The 17,746-nt window shown below is 43.4% G+C and overlaps 1 protein-coding gene across 1 annotated transcript in view; it reads right to left on the reverse strand.

Annotated features, from left to right (window-relative positions):
* Positions 1–550: 550 nt before the first annotated feature.
* SAMD12 (sterile alpha motif domain containing 12) overlaps positions 551–17,746 on the reverse strand; it is a 190,359-nt gene continuing 173,163 nt past the window's right edge. The window contains exon 8 of the mRNA XM_009277250.1: positions 551–9,849. Coding sequence (XP_009275525.1) covers positions 9,827–9,849 — 23 coding nt within the window. The 3' untranslated portion in view covers positions 551–9,826. The remainder of the gene's footprint in view (positions 9,850–17,746) is intronic.

Here is a 17,746-nt window from a genome sequence, read left to right on the forward strand (position 1 = left end):
AATGGGGGGGTGGGATGGGAGTGAAATGCCGTGCACCATAAACAGCCTAGTTACCTGCTCCTTTTGTGGTTTGGTCCCCTCAGAGGATGCTTCACTGCTTACAAGGGCCTCCCCCCAAGTCTCGAGAAAGGAAGGCAATGAAAGCCTTCCTCACAGCGTGCAGTGTCTGCTTGCGGTCCCGCCGCACTGAATCCGGGGTAAATAGAGCCAAGTCAGCGCAGTCGGTTTGGATTTACACCCAAACCAAGCAGAACAGAGCCCTTTGCTCGGTTAACACCTTCTGTTACATCTATGAGCACGCTGCATTTACGTAGCACCTGTAGCGCCGTAGAGCAAACCACTGCACAGACCCAAAGTACCGCAGCTGGGGAAGGAGACGTCCGGGTGGGTGAAAAGCTTTGCCCACCTTCAGGTGCTGGAAACCCCCTGAAAGAGACCGGTCAGAGTGTCAAGTGAGAGTGGTTGCCGGCAAAAACCTCTATTATTTTTTTTTCTTCTCCTGTTCATGCAATGGATCAAGCCCTGGCCTTGTTTAAATCAAACAAAGTACTTTTACTGTATAATAAAAATTCCATGTTTTAATACATCGCCATGCACAAATGAAGTCAAACAATGCAGAGTACAAAATTGTCAAATATACAAAATGATAAAGCAGATATCCAAAGCTTCCAGAGATCATGCCCAAAGATACCAAAAATTTGATATTGATTCTAATTTCATCGTTTAAAAGAATTCCTCCCTCCCACCTGGGTTTTATTTTTTGTTGATCTTTGAAAACAGAAGGAATTAAAGAGTAAATATAAAAACTGTAGGGTGGAATTAACAGTGATGGCCACTTTGTATACTAAAAATTAGATTGCATGATAATTTCTGTTTTGGGAAAAAAAGCACTGGTGTACAGATGAACACCTTGGATGCCTGGGGAAATGCAGTGTACATCAAACAAAAAGGCACACTTTTGTCTTATGCCATCTCGTTTGGCTCCGTCTTTAAAAAGTTCAGCCACAGGAATAACAGTGCGTCGCTTTTTAACCATTGGAGTGCTGGCATTTTCCTAGATTTTCAACCAAGTTAACATTAAAAGGAGATCACTGACTTAGAGTATTTCCTTAGTGAGTGTAAACCAGAACTGACTCCAAAGGCAGCTGGACCAGACACAACTCGCTGGCTACAAGAGACCGTTTTGACCATACAGCACAGCCATGACCTTGCACTCAGCCTTTCTGCATCCAGCTCTCCTGCATCAGGCCACCAGATTCCCGGGACCTTGACTGCAGCCTCCCTCTCGCTCCCTGCAGCTCATGTCCATCATCAGCTGCCACCGCCGCCGCGCCAGCATCTGATTCTGTACATGGGCCACTGATCTGGGGGCAACTTTTGGAGACAGCTCAGGTGTGGCTATCATTCCAGCTGCCAGCTATCTGCTCTTCCCAAAGTCAGGTTCAATCAACCTTAAATTTAGCTCCTCAAAATAGAGGAGCCCAAATTTAGAGCCCCCTTTGCTGGTTTACGCTGTGCAGTCGGGCAGGCATTACTGCCATCTTACCCCCCACTTGTGAAAAAGAAATGATTTTGTGAGGCAGGTCCATAGTCCATACAGCTACAGTCCCTACAAGAAACTGAAAAGAAAGCCCAGCATGTCCCAAAGCACGTCCCTGCCACTTTCAGGTTCTGCAATAACTCTGAGAAAGTTAAAAATATGCCTCTTGTGCTCACCAAGTACCCCAGCAGCTTAGTGCAAAGCAAAGGAGTCTTCTCCTCAGAGCATGCAGCCTCTTTGGGGAAACGCTGGTCATTCCCCTGTGCACATTGCCCTGTGCAGTTCATCTCTATTTTAGGGGAAGCCCAGCAGACAGCAGCAACCCCAGCTGGTGCCCAGAAATGCAGGGTCCGATTCTGCAAGGTAATGTGTCTCCTGCAATGGCTTCAAGAGAGCGCTCAGCAAGGCACAGGACACCGGGCTTCACTTGCGGGTTAGCCCAACGTGGCCCCATTCCCCCCCTCAGTCAGTGGCGTGGGACTCGGGGAGAAGGCTGAGATCTGGGTCTCATCCCGAGATGCTTTGCATAGGCTGGAAGCTCATGTCCCTCTGTGCTTTTCTCAGAAGCAAAGCAGAGAAGAAGCCTCTTGCATACAAGGGATGCCGATGAAGTGGTAAGAGGACTCCAAACATTTCTTTATCTGGACTAGTCTTGAGACCAAAGCCTGGCTCAGTAGGGAAAACCTCTGTCTAGACATAAAACTGTGCTCTCAATAAAGAAAACCAACCAACCAACCAAGTCCCCTACGCATCTGATGGGGCAGATTGTGATTTGTTTTTTTTTCTCTGCACAGCTTCTTATTGCTTACATGCAGTTTTGCTGCAGTATCGATCTCCCTGCTTTAAAAAAACCCTGTGTATCGCTATTTAATTTGGTGACTTATGACATTAAATAGATGAATTCAAGGCAACTGCTTAATAGAAGTAACGTGATTAGAGATGTGACAACAGCTACAGAGGATTTTTCTTTTCTGAAGAAGAATTTATATATTTGGAATTAAAATCAGAAAGGAGCTTTTCGTCTCATTCTCAGACTAAGCCTGGCTGTGTTATAATAATGCTGGCAATCCTACTTTTACGGCAGAAGCAGACGTTATACAGTCATTTGCAAGTTCAGCTTCTTCTCCGTCCAGCCTGACCCCAGACGTGCCTGTTAAGGACAGCTCTCCTCCAAAGCTGCAAGGTGTCTCAGCAGCATGAGGACACTTGTAAGCCATCAAGCACCGAAGCCAGTGATCCGCAGAATTTATTTGACAGGTGGCCAGCATGTACCAATGTTCTTTAAACAATAAATCTAGACCAAACTCATTTTCTTAGGATTTCACACTGGATTAGAGCAAGAATCCCCAAAGATCTTTATCTTCTTAGCTGTGGCCATAGCTAGCTCCCTTCTTGTTTCAGCTTCTTGATGTTGATTCAATACCAATTTGCCGTAAGTATTGCTTTTATAGTTTCTCTGGTCTGCGTGAACTGTTTACTCTTTAAAACGTACATTGTAGTTTGTGCTGTTCCCCACCGCCTGATGAAGCACGGTAGAAGGTGGCTCTGACAGCTGGTACTTGCCTCACATCTACTGACAGCAGTTTTGTGAAACCTGAATCAGACGCCGAGCGCTCCTTTGCTTATTTCTAAGGTACAACATTCAAACCAGCCAATGGTAATAGGGCCCAATCTTGCAAAAACCCGCCGCTGGGAGCAGCTCTCATTACTCTGGGTAGTCCCACTGAAGTCGTTTCACTTCTAGGGCTTTATTAATCGGCTCCAATGGGGCTCGTCATGATAGCGGGAACAGTTTGCTGTCTTTGAAGCAAGGAATTCATGTACTGTGTTCCGCTGCACAGCGATACAATACAATTCTCAATCAGCACCACAGCTTCTCTGCCAGTTGTTGAAGGCAAGAAAATCTGTTTCTTGCCAGCAAGATGCTACCTCCTTAATTAAAAGGCAAATCCACAGTTGCTACTCCTTGCTCAGACTACACTTCCACTTGGCCCCATCATTTGAGTGCATCATTTTGTCTCAGGCTGTTATTAATGAAAGACAACAGACTTTATACGTCCAAGGGTTTGTGTTGTCCTTTCTTATCTGGTTTTCTTCCTTTAATTATGCGCAGAAGGACCTTACAACTGCAAGCAGACCTATTGACACTCAGACCAAATGCTGGCAAGCATAGCTCTGTTCATATAAGCTGTTTAAATTAAAACCATTTTGTGTGCAAAAATGGATATAGGCTGCCCTGCCTTCCTGTAATATTGGAAACTTCAAGATATTTTTAATTTAGAAGTTTACATCTGATGATCTAGTCTAATCCTTGCATAACACACGCCTAATAACCTCATCCAGTAATTGCCGCACCGAGCCTGGATCTCAGTTTGAGGTAGAGCTTATTGACTTAGAAAAATACTTTGCATACATTTAAAGACTTTATGTGATGGAGAACATGCCAGGTAACTAAGTAGGTTGTCTCCATGGGTAATTATCCTCCCTGTCGAGCATTTGCACTTAATTTCTAGCCTGAAATCAGTTTCCAACCAGTAGAGCACATCATTCCCTTTTCTTCTAAATAAAAGAGCTACCTGCCTTCAGATAGCACTTCCCTGCCCAGGTAGAAGATTGTGATTGCAGACGGAGATCAAGTCACCTCTTCAAATTGCCTCTGATAAATTAATAGCTTGAGCTTCATTAGTCTGACACTATAATAAGACTTGTTTTCCTGCCCTTGGATGACACTGGGAGCTATTGAAAATAACCTTTCCAAGTTGTTGATACCCTTTTTGAAAGACGGGCAGTAACCAAACAAACTGGAACAGCACCGCTACTGCCAGGTCCTACATCCCAGCTGGCAAGAGCATCTCTGGGGCTGACGTTGAACAGATTATTCATCACACCTTCACAGTCACTATATTCTTCCAGACGTACTCCCCGTGCCTCTAAGGGGGATTTGCCACCATCTCTCCTGGATTTCTGACTTTGCCGTCCTCCAGGTTACTCTCTACCACTCACCTGCTCCATATCATTATTTACTGAGCCCCCGTTTTTATCACCTCTGGCTGTTGCCAACAGTAATTTTCTCTTTCCCTGGGAGGAATATTGAAAATAGAGCATACCTTGGGAGGAGCTCATTAGAAATAGTCTCGCTGATGATAATTTCGTATTTACAGCTATTTTTTGTGATCTAGCTTGTAATCAGTTTTAATCCACTTAATATGGGCGATATTGATTTTGCGTTGTGCTATTTTGTTCTTTATCAGAATCAAATGATCTATAGAAGGCTAAGTATAGTATGCCAGCAGAATTTCTTCTATCAACAAGCCTTTGATATCACAAAAAATGATAGCAAGTTTATTTGGCATGATACATTTCTATGAAAATCATCTGGAGGGTTTTATCAATTTTTAATTGCTTTAACGACTGTGCCATATCAACCTTTCCATGGTTTTGCCTAAGACTGATAGGAAGCTAATGAGCCTCTAGTTTTCTGGGTCAAATCACTCATTCTTTTGAATTACTGGGTTTTTAGTGTCATTTGAAGCTTCTTTTATGCTTTCCGGTTCTGAGGAGTCCTAGGCAAGTTTTCTTTCACTTTTGGATTCAGTTAATGGTTCTACAAATTTAAAAATATGTTTGGATAGTTGCTGCTTAATATTACCCATAATTACTGACGGAGTAGGAGGAATTACATTTTAATGTGCAAGCTGACTCCCTCCTTCTACTGCTTTCAAATAAAAAACAAGAATATTTGTTGGTTTTTGCATGTACTGTGAGTAATCACTGTGCTGTGCCTAACATCAGACTTAGCTTTGCTACAATGGTATTTTTCAGGATATATGTAAAGCCTTTGGTCTACCAGCCCTAACCTATTGGCCACTGACTTCACATACATTTTTTGGCTTCCCTCATCAAACATCTACTTTTCTTGCTGATTTATCCTCATGAGCCTGCCTAATCACCCATACGTTATGTTGGTGGGGTTTTTTTTGCACTCCAGATAACTCTCCTGAATTTTACTGTAGGAGGTTGCAGGTAATGCTGGTAGTACCTCCCCCCTCACCCATCAATTTTACTTATACCAGAGGACCTTTTCTTTTTACATTAAAATCTTATTGACCACAGTCTATATATACCAGGGTCAATTGCAGCACAGTCCTGCAGCGGGGCCATTCAAGGAGACTCTGATGGCAGAGATGTTAATTGTTAAAAGGGGACCCATGGGAAAGATGCAAGATTTTACTTTGCTTGCCTGAGACAATTTTGAATAACTGAGATCCTGTGGCTTTGTAGCGGGTGGAGGGAGGTTAGTTTTAGTGATGACAAAAAAACCACCCCAGGCCTGGCTCCATGGCTGGCACTAATCAACACATCTCTGGAGACTTTGATGGAGTAGCGCCAATGTAAGTCTGCCAGGGGTCTGGCCTGGGGTCTTCTGAAAATTCAGGGCAAAACAAAACCAGAATTTTGTCATTTTTAATGGTTTGATTTCCTCAACGACGCTGCTGCTGCTGTCGAGTGACAACACTTACCCTAAGGAATAGTCAGGGAGGGATGAACCCACCGGTAGAGCATCACCACGCAGCTGGGCAGGCAAAACCCAAGAGCTCACAGAGCTTTTTCAAACTCCCCTCCTGGAAGGCTGCAATCCCCTTAGCAGAATAAATGGTGGGTGTTCAGGCACAGAAAGCCACGCAGATTTAAAAAACAAGGAACAAAACAGCGCAAAGGATGCTTTCAGCTGCAATGTGTTTTCTGAGGCGAGCAATTCCTTCAGGTTTCTAGCGCAGGTCTTCCCATGGTTTGAAGCAGTTGGGATGGCTGAGTCTCTGTAAGCGTTTCTTAGCGGGGTCTGATGCTGCAGCCTTTCTCGACACAAAGGAACCAGGTGAGCACGGCAGCAGGGAGAGGCACCGGGCATTGGAGGAAGGCTGCAGGTCTGCACAGGGAGAATGGTGCCCTGATCGCAGTACTGGTAGATAATTAGAGATAATAACTAGTGATCAATATAACGGCAGCACTGGCCTTTGCGAATTTATCTATCTCCACAAGGCTGATAACGGCTGGTTTATGAAAACAGCATTAGTCTCCTACTCTTTTGCACCGAACTAATGGCTCTGAGCGTATTTAAATTCACTTCCTTTGCCGGAATAACTTATTCGCTCCCTTTCATGTTGACTTGGTCTTTGGCACTCTCGACAGAAATGATTTATTGACTAGAGATAAAGCATTCTTTCCCCTGAACTGTTCCTGTGACCCAGGCAAAAGCGGATGTGTCTGCTATTAATAAGGTGTTCGGCATAAAAAATGCAATAGACTTGATTGTCTGCACTCAATAGCCTTTCCGAGAATACAGTACCTGCCCCCATTCATAATAACAAAAATCTCTCCTACATGTTTATTTATATTAAAAAGTTTTCAGAAGAATATGCTGGGATCCAGATAGTTGTTCGGTAGATGTAGAACAATTTCATAAATATCCCTGAGGAAGCATGGCCTACTTTGGGAGAATAACAGTGATTAAAAAATCCAAACACGATGAATAGTTAAATACAAGCCAAAAAGTACAGTTATTTCCTTATGGCTCCTGCAGACAGTTACACACGTGAGAAGTGTCACGGGGCTCGGGGGAACTATGCTTGGAGTTATCCACATGCACAGGCTGGCTGGGGGGTGGAGACCTACACCAGCTTCAAAGGAGATTTGTCCGATAGGCACCTACAGCAGACTTCTCACCGAGTCTGGCTACACAAGGGTCTGGACTTGATTTTCACATTTCTCAGGGCCTATAACACTGCTTTTCTAGGTCACCGTAGCTAAAATCCAGGGAAGCTTTTAAAACAAACTGTTTTAACAGGAGAAATGCACACATCTAAATTCATGCCCATATACTGGAAAATGTTCAAAACTAACACTGATACAAAAAATGCTTCTAGTGGCTCTCTGCCTAACTCAACTTCTTCTCGTACGCCCTTTTAAGATAACACTCTCTGATAAACTCTTGTTTTACCATTCAAATTATTCCAGATTTTTTCACTGGGTAGTAAAATAAGGGAATTCCTACTGCAGAAGTATAGCATTCTCCTTCTTTTTAAAATAACTTACATCAAAGTGGGTTTTTTTAATTGCTGTACCAACACGAAATTGATGTCAGTTGCCAGAGCGCATTTTTAAAACCTGTAGCAGAAAAAGCTGTAAAATTTGCTGAAGCTTACAGTGGACCTGTGCCACGCACATGGCCAGGTCTCTTGGTATCAGATTCCAACCTGCAACCCTATGAAAAAATCTAAAAAGTGCAAATGTTGCCGTTGGCAAAGATTCTTATGTCTTAAGGAGAATTTTTACACCAATTAATTTCAAATTAGGGACCAGGATTTTCAGAAAGAGAATGTAGAAGCTTACTGCTTTGTAATTCTTGGGAGCTCCATTTGAAAACCCATGGAAAGACCCAAACCATTAGAAATCACTAGTGACTTCTGAAAATCGTGGTCGTCAATAAAAATAATTTGCTTTTGGAATGAATACTATAGAAATATCCAACATGCTGAATCTGAGATGGGTGGAGAGCTGAAACCTAAGCCCATACCCATCTGAAAAAAATTAAGCCCTAACGATATTTATCTGTTGGTTGTGCAGGCACCCTCAGTGGTTGACCTTCCATTCTCTAGCAATGAACTGTACAATAGTTTTTAAGAATTATAATACAGGAGCTTCCTCTAAAAAGGTCCCTTTGACTTGATGTAGCTGCACCTTCTCTCCATTGCTGTATCTTCACACCAGTATGGTGTCTCACCCACAGTCTGGCATATATGCTAACAGTGACTCTGGAGTACCTGTCTATCAGACTGGAGAGAGTGATGGTCTTTAAATACACAAAAAGCTACCTTGATATTAAAGAAAGAAGGAACAAATAGGTAAGTCCCCTCAGTATGTTGATGGCATCAGTTCATTATACAGAGTGTGTCAAGAAGGTCCTGATGTGAGGGACAGACACTAATTCCACTGAGTCCCCATGGAAGAAACAGTACCACAGCCAGCTGTGATACAGCCAGAGATGAGGCCAGCCATTCAGAGACTGAACGAAAAACAACGCTCAGATTGAATGCAACAGTCTTGAGCCTGCTACAGTATATTGAAAGGCTTATTGGAACCATTTGCTTATTCCCAGTTCCTACCGAAACACTGTTTTGGATAGAAAGTGGAAAAAGTTAATGAAGTCTGCCCTCTCCAAAGGGAGTGTCTTGCTCCTTAGAAGTGTAGTCTTACACTTTACCTTGTTCAGAGAGTTTAGTTTGGACTACAATTCCCCAGCCCTGCCCAAAACATAATGGTGGCCAGCATAAAGAACCTGAATTCTTCCAGTTTATTCTGGTTTTATCGTAGACCAAACCCAGGGTCACACAGATCTCTGAGAAAGGCGCTCTCCCTTGCCTCTCCCTTGCCGAGTAAGAAAACACATTGGCACACTAGAAACGAGAACCTGTGATATTTGGCGGATGAGAGGGAGAGCAGACACAGTGTCCTACAGCTCATTCAACCTACCCTGTTCTTGGCTACCTCTGTGACAGCTGTTCTCTAAGTCTCGGTAAAAGAAGTCACACCTCTGCCACGTGCAAATCTATCTACACAATCTACTGTGAATCGGTGAAGGTATGCTAGTAGTGGACTTCAGTTTGGATGCAGTCTCAGCACAAATACTGAAACATATCTTCAGTATTTTAAAAAAAGACCATTATATATATACGGACTGTGCTAGTTCTGTGCAGAAAGCACATATGAAGTGCTGATACTGTTTAACAGAATACCATTAGACTGCAAAACTAACATATACAAGACGTTTACATTCCTACCAGGGTGTAATATTGTGAACATATCCACTGAGATTGGAGAATTGCTGTAAGTTTTTCCTAAAACATCATGCCATCTGCATACGTAATAGAAGAATCCAGTAGTTGCCATGCTAAAACAGGACTTCTAGTGAAGGGCATAGACAGTCCCCTAAAGGGAACTCAAAAGTTATGCACAGTGATGAAAACTGGAAGAAATTTTCCAGCTAAAGGTCTGTCAATGACCATTTTCAACAAATTAGCACTGGGTATTATGCACCACAATTTTACTCCACAGCAAACCAGGTCTTCCCAGAATACATCATCTTCAGCGGGCTGATTTTACTTCAAGTTTGTCTTCAATCCTCCATGGTCACCTTCTGGCAGTGCCATTTATTATGGATTTTTTTCATGAAGGAAAGTTCACTTTCATATCAAGTGGCAGGACAGCAGCTTTAGAGGCTGGAAATGTTTATGGAGAGCTCTCTGCTGGGGCTGTAAGAAGCAAAACAGAAAACCAAAACCAGACAGTGAGTATAGAACAGAGCAAAGGCATTACCATGTATTTCAACTAAAATGAAACAAGTCAGGTTAGAGCTGAGTAAATGTACTTCTGCTGTAAAGACAAACTACTCCTAGAACATATATTGTGATCCTAGTACTTTTTTAATCAGTCATCAACCAAAAAACTCAAGTGCTTAATAAATTCCTTAGATAAATATAAAGCACAGACCAGCAACCATTTGTATGATTTAACAAAGCCTACTTGAATTTTATTGCCTCATGTGAAAGCACTGCTTACTCTTCCTCTAGTCTGAGTCCCAGAGAGCAGGCTCTTCGGTTTGGCTGGGCTTGCATTAACTACTGAAGGCTTGATAGCCAAATGCCAAAGTAGGGGCTGACGTTTCCTCACCATTTCTGCTGGCCAAGATGGCAAGAGTTGGCCATTGCTGCATAGGAGATGTGAAAACAGCTCGCCCACTTCCTTCCCCGCTTCAGACCCCATAAGATAATTAGGGGGTTGCAGAGTTTCTCTTTCCCTGCTAAAAGCAGTAAGGCACACTCAATTTTGATGGCTGCTATTCCTTGCCTGAAAGCCCTTGCAAAGCTGTAAGGTGATCACACCATAAAGCAGGAGTATGTGGAGGTTTCTTGTACTTTCTCCTCCCCTCCACCCTAACTCTTCTTTGAGATGCACAGCAAAAGGACGAGAGGTAATGGACACAAGATGCAACAGAAGAGATTCCAGTTAGATACAAGGAAAAAAATTCTTCCTAGTGAGGGTGGTCAAATTTTGGAACAAGTTACCTGACCAGGCTGTGTGATCTCCACCTATGGAGATATCCACAACTCAACCAGACAAGGCCTGAACAACCTAACTTGGCCCTGCTTTGAGCACAGTTGAGTGGAATGATCTCCAGAGGTCCCTCCCAACCTAAATTATGTTATGATTGCACATTTTCTGATGGGGCTTTGTGTTCTCTGTTCTGCCTTTTGCCTTTCTGAACAGGAGACGAGTGCCCATGCAGGACTGCTCACACTGAAGCACATTCAGTCGTTTATTCAGTATGTAGCCATGAAAATGCATGTAAACCCATCACAGGCTTACGCTAGCCTCTGGAGCCAAGGAGCCATGCAGAGGCAAGTTCACCATGTTATTTCAACGTGTTCGGACACAGCTTTGTTTCTCACAGAGCCCTCACCCATCACCAGTTTTACCGACAAGATCTCTGATCAGGGCAGTGCTGGGATGGGACTCATCGGGGTGGGCTTTGCACCCTTTCCAGCTGATGTCCTGCTTCTTGCACGAATGTACATGTCTGTATGTGTGGGAAGAGCTGGATCACTGGGTTTTTTGGGCCAGATTCCAAATTGTGAAGCTAATGGGATACTGATGCTGCCAAGGCAGCATTCACATCAGCTGAAACTCAGGCTGACAGTGGATTTCTGCTTCTCACCCCTTCAAAATCATGCCTGGCGGGCTCTTCTCTGTGGGGTGCAGGCTGACTGGCTCTGCCAAGCTGTCAGTTTGCCCATATTTGCCTCTCCCAACCCCAAACCCTTGCAGAAATGGACATGAAGGTCTGATCGAGCAGGGAAAGGATGGGATGTTAAACCAGCAGGTGCTGGAAGAATGCTGAATAAGATTTAAAAAAAATCCCACACCCTGCCATGAGCACTTTACCCCTCCATCTAAATATGGCCTATGAAATAGACGAACAATAAAACCCAGTCTCCTTAGCTATTTCCTTCCTTATGTGGGCATATTCGCCTGATTACAGTGCTACTTTTGATTTCTGTTTTTTCAGCTGCCTTGCTTTTATTCTCAAGGTTCTCTAGAGCCATGATCCCACCACCATCTACCGTCATCTACTACACGCAATACCCTCGTCAGTTGTGGCCTGAGAAAGATGCACATTTGCGACCCAGCAACTGTTTTATTCCATGGAAGAATGGACGGGAACGTTTTGAGCCTTCAGCTGGTCTAGACTGATAGCTGACCACATCCCCCAGGACAGAAAAAAAAGCAATGGTGACATTAAGCAGGTATGGAGATAAAGGGGAAATCTGGGGGAGGTTTTAAACTTGGAGAAAGGCAAACTGGTACCTCACCTCAAAAGTGTTTGATTCCAGGTGAACTGGAGGGTATCTCCCATCTGTGTAGCATCAACAGAGACAAGCCTGTCTCACAAAGGAGAAACAGGACTTTTTTTTGAGGTTAAATAGCTCGTCTGCCGCAAAGAAGAGAAAATTTGAAAAGCTCTGCCAAATAATGGAAAATACCTTGCCTAGCCACAGAGTTGCAGGACTAAAATAAAACGGGTAAACTGGCTAATTATATCAGGTCAGGCCTCAGGATTGCATTCATGCTGAAATTCCACAATCATCCACATTGTCTGAGCCGTTGGCTTGTACTCATGCTTAAGTTTGAAATGAGCCAGCCAGCCCTTCAGACAGAAACATGCAAACAAGGAGAAATGGGGACTGGTCCCAACCTGAGCTCCATCCACACCGCAGAGGGAGCGCAACTGCTTTGAGCCATGCAAGACACCTAGCAGAGCCAGTCTGGACACAACTGGTGACACTGACCAAGGGAGAAGTCGTAATTCTCTTAAGCTCTGCATTTAGAGCAAGCAAACTGAGCATTTAGTGGTGATCTAGCCCATTTCTTCTCTTCTCATTATGTCTTTTGAGGCTAAGGTTTTAGAAGCACTTATTCTTCCATGTTACCTAGATCATTTTTGATGCCCAGCTGGAGACTCCTCTAAGGACCCTGGTTTTCTAACAGTACGTACCCAGCGCTTTCTGAAAGATCTTTTTAAAAGGTATCACAAATGAGCAGTTGTCTTTGAAACCTTGCCTGAGACTGTAAGCTCTTGGAACAAAGACCGCCCTTTGCAGGGGGTTCGTACACTTACCAACACAACAGCACACAGATCTAATCTCACATGACATTTTCAAGAAGCTGCTGTAGAAAGACAACAATCATTTCAAAGCCAGAGATGTATTTCATTTTTTGAGTACCTGTACTGTGTGATTTTTTTCTAACTGGGAAAGGGACATATTTTTCATTCATTTTAAACACATGTTAATTCAGCTCAACCTAGCAGTATTATCTACTTGTCACGTTTTCATAATTGAGGGATTCTGATAAAGGAAACAAGCATCTGTTACCTTTGCTAGGTTTCTTCTCCTAGAACTAATTTTATACTGTATTTCTAAGGTCAGGATGTTTCAAACATGGGATTATTATGAAAAATGCCTATTTCCAACATCCATCTACCAACTATTCCTTGGAGCCTTGCGAAAAACTGCATTCAGCTACGTTGACTAGTATTTTTCCTGTGTCAGAAAGGCCACAGGTACCTCACTTCATGCTTCTCATGTCACTTGAGACATGATAATATGCTGTACATTATTGCAGACTCGTTGCATCTTGCTATTTACTAATTAGAGATATCACTACCTTTGAAGAATTTTGTACACTGTCGAAAGGAAATGGCTGGCAGCCCATTTGTAGATTTACCCTTTTCTTTACTGTGCCTTGAATTATTACCACTGAGCCGTGACAGCATGAGATGTCTCTGTGAGGCTCATGGAAGTTAACGTCAAAACAAAGTATCTACTTGGGAACCTGCTGATCTCCGTCAGTCACCATGGTGGAAGGAGGAAGGAAGATTAGCAGGGGCTGGAAAATGCTGCCGCGGGGCAGCAAATGGACAGGAACCATTTGCCCCAGGTCAGATGATACCGAAGTTGTTCCAGAGTTTGGTTTCACTTTATCACAAAACCATCCCATTACTGTTCTGGGTGGAGAACAGCACCAGTTCTTTTAACCTGTAGGAAAACACAGCTATTGCTGCACATCCTTATTACCCAAGAGGTTGCTGATAAGCAGAGTCAACAGTGCCAGAGATCCAAGGTTACCTCAAACGTTTGCAAGCTTGTAGCTAGCTGGAGCCAGCAGGGAGGAGGTGGCAAAGCACTGCTTGCCAGCAGGCTCCGTCCACCTCCCAGCCACCTCCTCTGGTCGGAGCAGCCCCAGCGCATACAGGCAGCAAATCAAGCCTCAGGGCTGCACAAAGACGGCAAGCTGCCTCGCTGCAAGTGTCCCAGCCTAGCAGCCTGTGTTAAGCAGTGACACATTAATCAATGGACTGAATGCAACACCCAGCAACCGAGAGAGAAAACAGAGATGTGGATGTTTTTTGATAAGACTGCCAATTTTGTTTTGATTCCCAACCAGTCATGTCTTGGTCTGGCTTGCCTGATTTTCCCCTCATTACTAAGACCTGGTAGCTGATACAGTCTTGAAGGTTATTTAATGTTGTTTGTTTAACGCAGTGTCAATACGGTAGAAAAATACCGAGGGGGAAAGGAAGGAAGTCTCTTCTTGCTTTTGATTTTTGAATTTGCTTGCCAAGCAGGAAACCAAGATTTTAGTTTTGGAGTAGCTTGACAGGAAAGGTGGATCTATGAGCGCAACATCTAGAGTGTCAAACACAGTAATCCTAATCCCAAGCATTCAATATTCATTAATGAGGCCATGCAAAATAATTATAAAAGCTGAAAATACATGGAATTAAAAATAAATGTTGCTTTCCCTTCACCCCTACTTTTTTTAGGATACAGTTAGGACATATTTGTCATGAACTATGAAACCCAACCATGAAACAAGACATTTTTTGTTCAAATGATCAGGGACATTGATGTATCATCACAAGACTCCAGGAGCAGAACCTTTAAAACAAACAGCAGTCAACACGTGAGTTGCTATTTCTGCAAGGATGAATTCAGGGTTTCTTTTTTTGAAGACACTTCTTCTTCTGGACAACTTGCCCCCATAACCAGGTACTCTTAATCCTCCCGGATGTAGTTTTAATATCTGTTGATACCATCACCATAAATACGCTACTGAACAAATATTCCCGTATAAGATCTATGGAAGAGAATGACGTTACATGCAATAAACTCCTTGGCGTTATTTATGTATTGCTACACTGTTCACTCCAAGTGGTCCCAGGTCCACACAAGGGCTTTGAGGCGGCAGCTGGCATACAGCTTGCGCACAGCCTGCTCGGGCACGGCACTGTGCGTGACGCTGCCTGACGCAGTGTGAAAGCCCTAATAAGCCATCGCGAGTACGTGGGTATGCGGGATCCTGGCTCGCTCGCAGATTTGCTGTCTGGATCAAAGGCAAATCTCATCTCAAGGAAGGCTTCAGGGTGGCCTTCAAAAGGTAGTTTAGACAGGATGCTCAGTGCTTCAAGACAGATGATGAACATTCAACAAGGTCGGGCAAATCCTTTCCTCTATATTCTGACTCAAGAGAAAACTCACTTCTTGCCTGTGATGCTGGGCTCTGTAGCCTGCATCAGGCAATTCTGAGATGAAACATTTCTGGGAGAATGGATGTCATGGCAGATGCTCTCAGCAGGTAACCTTCTGAAAAGCCAATTAGTCAGAGGTTATTGCAGCTGCTCTGTGGAACACAGTTGGTTCACACAGAATGGGTTGAAAATATAGTTGTCCAAAGTGTGTTTCACTAAGCTATTCAATGCCCTCAAATAGTCAGATTAGCCAAGAGCCTCTTCATGAGTCACGCACAACTCCAGCTTCCCTACCAAAGCAAATCTCTCAGCAACTTTACTAGGTTAAATAAAATGAGGACACACGTTGATCCTGTGTAGAGATGATTTATGCAGGAATTTTGGTTCCTTGCCCCTTCCTTCAAAAATTAAAGTTCATGGTGGACAGCTCTCAAAAGGGCTTGATCTCACACTCCATCCTTGTTCTAAAAAATATCTTAGAAACCTTTTAGCCTCTTCTGAACTTGATTTTACAGTGTTAAATCTGGAAACCTCAGAACAAAAATCTGTCCCAAGAAATTATGTACTTTTTATGCCTGAGACTAACCAGCATGTGAAAATTTCCCGAGCTTAAGTTTGGTTCAAAAATCAGGCAAAATCCTGGGAGAGACTCTTCTCTCAAAGTGGCTCATTCATCCCTACTCAAGATGCTTCATACATCCCACCACCCACCTGCTGCTGCAAACATACAAAGAAAAAAGAAATGCACTTTTGCATTCAACAGATCACAATGATTTCCTTGAACTAACAAGCAGTTAAAATATTTTGAAAAAGTGCATGCAACCACTTCCTTAGTGTTTATAACTTCTTTCAAAGAATTCTCTTGATCTGCTGCACACTTACCTATCACTGTGAACAGGGAACTGGCTGTCCACCAGCATCCTTCTCTAGAGACTCAAATTATAGCAATGTGATGCTAAGGAGGCTGATAGGCTCAGCTGGTGCCGTCTGAAACTGAAAACGTGTATGAGGTGATTGCTGACTTTATGCCTTATCATGCATATCTCTTACTGCCTGCCTGTAATCAGTTCTTGATCTCACAAGTCCTTGTGGGGTGCTCTGCAGGAAGTGAAAAAGGTTGTCACAGATGAATAGTTTTCCACACTGTGTGGCTCTAAATAGCCATTTGCACTACATTGTGAGCCTTTGCATGTCTATTGCTTTCGTCTCAAGAGACTGGGTTTTAATATGAAGCACCAGGAACTGTGCAAACTGAGGGAACTTAAAAAAGACATGGCCTTAAGTGGTATCTTCAGCATGCACATAACCACACAGTCCCTGGTGGCCTTCAGTGGTTTGGTGGCTGCTCTGATCATTACCTGGAACTTGTCCTTGTGTTTCTTCTGCAGCTTCTGCAGAACGCTTTCAAGCCTGTCCCTTTCAGAAGCATGCAGCAGCATTTGGGAATTAGTTCTGTCCATTATATCATGCTATTACTTGCTTTGGGGTCTTCAGCAAAATAGTCATTAAGTTAAGAAACATAATCAGATGAAACCAAAGACTTCACTAGAAAAATCAAAGTATTACAGCAAAAGGGTTTGGAAACTCTCTGGAGCTACAACTCCCTCACTGCTTATGCAGAGCTTATGCAGGATTAATAGGTGGAACAAACTATCCACCTTTAGGGACATATTCACTGTGCGGTTCCCTGAAATGAAAGTTTCCATTCTGTGAAGTGATTAACCAAGCGAAAAGGGAAATTATACCTACTAAAACCACCTAAAAGACTGCACATGTGCACACACACATTTACCACAAAACAAAACAAAAACACATCATGAAGCCTACAAAATCAGCCCCCTCCTCCCTCCTTAATTAGTTGAACAAGCAACTTTATTTAGCCCTTTGGAAGAATGAATTATGGTATACCCTTTACGTGTATTATCACATCGTGTTATCACTATGTTTTTCCCAGGATCCCTGCAAGCACCAAACAACGCAGAGAAAGTGCATTTCAGTACCATTTGGTACTTTGCTTTATCCTTGCAGTTCAGCATGTGGCCCACTCCCTCATTTAATGCACAACATCCAACCCCAAACAGGAAAAGACATGGACACAGTGTCCAACCATTTCACAAAAAAAATGCCTCAATTTCAAAATAGGTCAGTGAGAAGACATCACCTTATTTTACAGTTCTTAGTTAGGCACAAAGAGAGTTACAAGGCTGCACTGGTGCTGTCTGACCAGCCTGGCTCCAGCACCACGAGCTTCAGGCTGTCAGAGCTCTGCGGAGCTCCTGAGTTAGGTGAAAACCCTACAGAGGAGAGGGGGATTGAGGAGGCTCCTGGAATATGTAGGCTGGGTCTGGAAGCTGCAGCTTCAAGGAGGGGTACAAGCAGGACCCTAAAGATGGCAAAGCCTGGGTTTGACCATCTATGCAGACTTCTCAATATGCTTTTAGATGATGCCTTATCCTAATCTGCCCCAAAGTCTGATTTTATCTGGAAAATGACCCTTACTGATTGCCACCTGAAGGGGAAATTGCGGGACCATCAATGTTACAAGCCAGCATGGCCCTCCA

This window comes from Aptenodytes forsteri, unplaced genomic scaffold (assembly GCF_000699145.1).
Source record: "Aptenodytes forsteri isolate BGI_AS27 unplaced genomic scaffold, ASM69914v1 Scaffold49, whole genome shotgun sequence".
NCBI lineage: Eukaryota > Metazoa > Chordata > Aves > Sphenisciformes > Spheniscidae > Aptenodytes > Aptenodytes forsteri.